At 38.1% G+C, this 3615-nt stretch overlaps 1 protein-coding gene across 3 annotated transcripts; it reads left to right on the forward strand.

Moving 5' to 3' along the window:
- The first annotated feature begins 355 nt into the window (after positions 1-355).
- On the forward strand, positions 356-3355 carry mettl26 (methyltransferase like 26). 3 transcript variants are annotated; one of them, XM_030790091.1, is made up of 6 exons: positions 356-636; positions 1075-1237; positions 1449-1508; positions 1750-1817; positions 1941-2019; positions 2226-3355. In XM_030790091.1, exons 1-6 carry the CDS (start codon positions 377-379, stop codon positions 2280-2282), a joined length of 687 nt encoding a protein of 228 aa, XP_030645951.1. In that variant the 5' UTR covers positions 356-376; the 3' UTR covers positions 2283-3355. The 3 variants fall into 3 exon arrangements, with proteins under 3 accessions (XP_030645951.1, XP_030645952.1, XP_030645953.1); XM_030790092.1 differs by lacking the exon at positions 1449-1508; XM_030790093.1 differs by lacking the exons at positions 1075-1237; positions 1449-1508; positions 1750-1817.
- The last annotated feature ends 260 nt before the right edge of the window (positions 3356-3615 follow it).

The following is a 3615-nucleotide window of genomic DNA, read 5'->3' on the forward strand; positions in this document are numbered from 1 at the left end:
TTTCAGTGCGTCACATTTCCATTTTTTTTTTTTTTTTTTTTTTTTTTGCAATTGGTTTTGAAATTAAATGTCTTCTGTGAAATGACTACATTTCTTTTAAAAAAAGAAATGGATAAATGCAAAGGAAGCTAAAAACATTTAAAATTATTGATTTTCGATATTTTATGCTAGAAGGGCTGGATAATTTTCTTCGTCTCAAATTTACAGGTTGGTCCAGGTATTTGTTGTTTTGCTTTGGGGTTTACAGCTAGTTATACTCTGCTGTGGTGGAACGGCAGTGACGTATAATGTCCTCTTGTGTTTGCCGTAGTTTAGGAGCAACGTTCACTCTTCATCGCGTAATACAACCAAATCAAACACGGTAAAGAAAACCTCGATGGTCTTGAGCATCTTAAGTGATATCTTTTTTTCTCTTCCAAAAGTCCGTCGTTTTTTGTTTGGGATGCTTTGTGCCGCTGCAGCAGAGAGGAATAAGGAACCTATTTTGTCTGTGCTAAGGAGCTGTGTGGATCCACATAAAGTTTTAAATGCTTTAGAAATTTCTTCAGGGACAGGACAGCATGTCGTGCACTTTGCTCTTGCATTACCGAAAATCACATGGCAACCATCTGAGATCGACGCACAATCTATGTCCAGGTGAGTGTGTATGAAAGTCTGTGTTGTGCATACATGTTGTTGGCTGGAATTGTTTGTGGCCGGTTCCGTCTGTTATGACGCCTATTGGTGCATTGCGTTTAGATATTTACTTATTCTTTTCCCACGGAGAGCATAAAGGATGAACACTTATTAACATTAAATAAAATCTACAAGCATAGAATGAGTCATACCAGAAGCAATATGGAACCTCAGTAATTTATTCAGTTACGTTCATAACAGGCGAAGCATCACCTTCTGTTGACATCCATGGGAACCTTAAAACGTAATTGCTTTTTTAGTGATTACCAGCTAACCACAGCATTTGTAGAAGTTGAAGACCCTCAAAGGCTCTCGTGTAAAAGCATATCTGAACGGTAACGGGCAGTAAGTTTAAGAGTTTGGTCTGTATATCGAGATGACGTTGTTGTTAAATTGCAGTATTGAGGCCTACAGAAAGCATCACAAAGTGCAGAATGTGAAGGCACCGATTTATCTGGATGCGTCGCAGTCATGGGAGCAGTGGGGAGGGGTGCAGCCAGAATCGCTTGACCTCATCGTTAACATTAACATGATCCACATCTCTCCTCTGGGCTGCACACAGGTAAGGATTACACTCACCTGCACAATTTTCACTGTTCAAAGACATTGTAAACACATTCAAGGAACAGAGGGGAGGTTAACAGTGTTTAAGATTGCTGCTCTGAAGAAGGGTCTATGAGACCCGTACAGGGAACTGTTTGCTGTAGCTCTTTGGTATTAAAGGGAAGAAATAGCTTAATGACCTCCCTGATCCAAGCTGTGTTGTCTTACAGGGTTTATTCAGAGGAGCGGGGAAGATTCTGAAGCCACAAGGATTACTTGTCACCTATGGGGTATAGAGCTTTAAATGTTCTTAGTACAACTGTGAATATAAATGTCTCTGGGTGATAAGTGTTTTTTTTTTTTTCTTTTGGTTTTCGTGTTGTCATTCAAGTAACATTGTCCCTGTAGCAGTTTAGTCTGTTCTCTGAGTTATGTTCCTGAATGTTTTCTGTACTGTGTACTGTGATATTATGACACAATACACCCCAAACTGCAGACAAACTGACAAAAATCACCTGGTTCTCTCCATAGCCCTATTCTGTGAATGGCCAGATCACACCGCAGAGCAACCTTGATTTTGATTATAGTTTGAGGACAAGGTTGGTAACACCTAGCTCTCCTCAGGTCCTCTCAAAATTAAACCAGTTGATGATTTAAACAAAGCGCCTGAGTTTATTTTACCTGACATAATTTTTTTTGTTCTTTCTTGTGGTTTCCCACAGGAATCCTGAGTGGGGACTCAGAGATGTATCGCTTCTCAATTCTCTTGCCAACGAAAATGGCATGTATCTGGAGAAAATGGTGAGCGGTTCCATTTTTTCAGAAGAAATATCTTACTGTTTGGGTCTCAGGATGTTTGTGTTGGTCTTAACAATATACTCTCATACTCAATAAATATGTCAGGTATATCATCAGGTTCTTATATTATGATTTACCTGATTGCTCTATTCATTTGAGGTTCTGTGATGCTAACATGCGCTCATTTCTCTGTGAATTCCCATTTATAGGTGGATATGCCTGCTAACAACAAGTGCCTTCTGTTTCGTAAGGAGAGCGTGGTGTAGCATGACTTGAGAAAGATGTAATGTTCTCAAAGGAACGCCCTGCTTTTCAGGAGAGCAATATGAAAGCTTTTTCATTTTAATGTGACACTGTAATCCACACACAAGGAGTCACAAAGATTTTAAGGCACTGTTACCAGTTACATTATTGCTCTCAGTGTTGTCAAAGGCATAAGTATTAACAAACATCATAAAAATTCATAGGCCACTTTAAAGCCTCTTAGCTTTTGTGAGCCGCGTGTACACATCAAATGCTAAGATGAACTATGCTGAGCAAAACCACTGTGGAAAAATCCAGAAATAGTGACAGGGAATTTTGTCACTGTATCTTTTCATAACCGTAAATGTCTGATCTCATGATTAAGTGGCCCATGTTTTGCCTCTGATTGAAAAGAAGAGTTATTACAGCAGGTGGATCTATAACTGAAACTTGTTTTCGTTCGGTTGAACGTTATAAATTGAAATGTCCGGCCTTTCTTGGCAGATGTGCGGTCAGAGGTGAAACTGTCGTGTGATAAATATTTAAAAATATGTTGGCTTACAACACTTTTTTTTCCACTCTTAAAATCATCAGCACGCACTAAGCTTCATATTGTGATTTTGATGTTTAGCCTGGCATTTAATAATTATTACTCTGTACCTTGGGGTATATGTAAAACTCAGAGTTTTTTTTTTTCCCGAAATGATTCTTTCATCAGTTTTGATCAGGATGTGGGATGAAGGTGTGCATTTGGCGCATTTCACACAAATAGCATTGGAATTGTATGTTAAAAGTGTTGTCAGTCTTTTGATGAACTAATTCTCAATGACCAAATTTTAGTGTTTTGAATATATTATCACTTGCACTTCTCACCTTACTGTAATCTGCAGGGTTTAAGCATACCCATCATTCACTAGAGCTCTGTTACTGTGTTTCATGATTTTTTTTTTTCTTTAATTAACCCAGTTTCTTTCCTACTGATAAAATGAAATATTTTTTCGCCTTATGAAGACTGATGAGTTCATGTGCTGCCTGTGTGGTTGCTTACACTTAGGAAACCAGATAAAATGGTTAATAAAATCAGTGTAGCTGAGGATTTTTGTGTGCTGTTCAGTTTTCTTTCCTCATTTTATACCTCTGACACTAAAGCACAACACCTACTTTTTTTAATCTTGTGTTATATTAATATGTTAATCAGGTAAGTATTTGCCATTGTATACTTATATATCCAGTATAAACAGGGAGGGTTATTGTATTGTAATGTAGTTGTCTGTTACAGGAAAACGTGATGTACAAGAGTATCGTAATTGCTGAGAGAAGTGCAGTTATTACACCACAGGGGGGCAGTGTTATCTC

This window comes from Chanos chanos, chromosome 13 (genome assembly GCF_902362185.1).
Source record: "Chanos chanos chromosome 13, fChaCha1.1, whole genome shotgun sequence".
Classification (NCBI taxonomy): Eukaryota; Metazoa; Chordata; class Actinopteri; order Gonorynchiformes; family Chanidae; genus Chanos; species Chanos chanos.

Coding starts and splice junctions, on each gene's coding strand:
- mettl26 (XM_030790091.1), top strand. CDS start 377: ATGGTCTTGAGCATCTTAAGTGATATCTTTTTTTCTCTTCCAAAAGTC. Junction 1,238..1,448: donor CTCCTCTGGGCTGCACACAG/GTAAGGATTACA, acceptor GTTGTCTTACAG/GGTTTATTCAGAGGAGCGGG. Junction 1,818..1,940: donor GATTATAGTTTGAGGACAAG/GTTGGTAACACC, acceptor GGTTTCCCACAG/GAATCCTGAGTGGGGACTCA.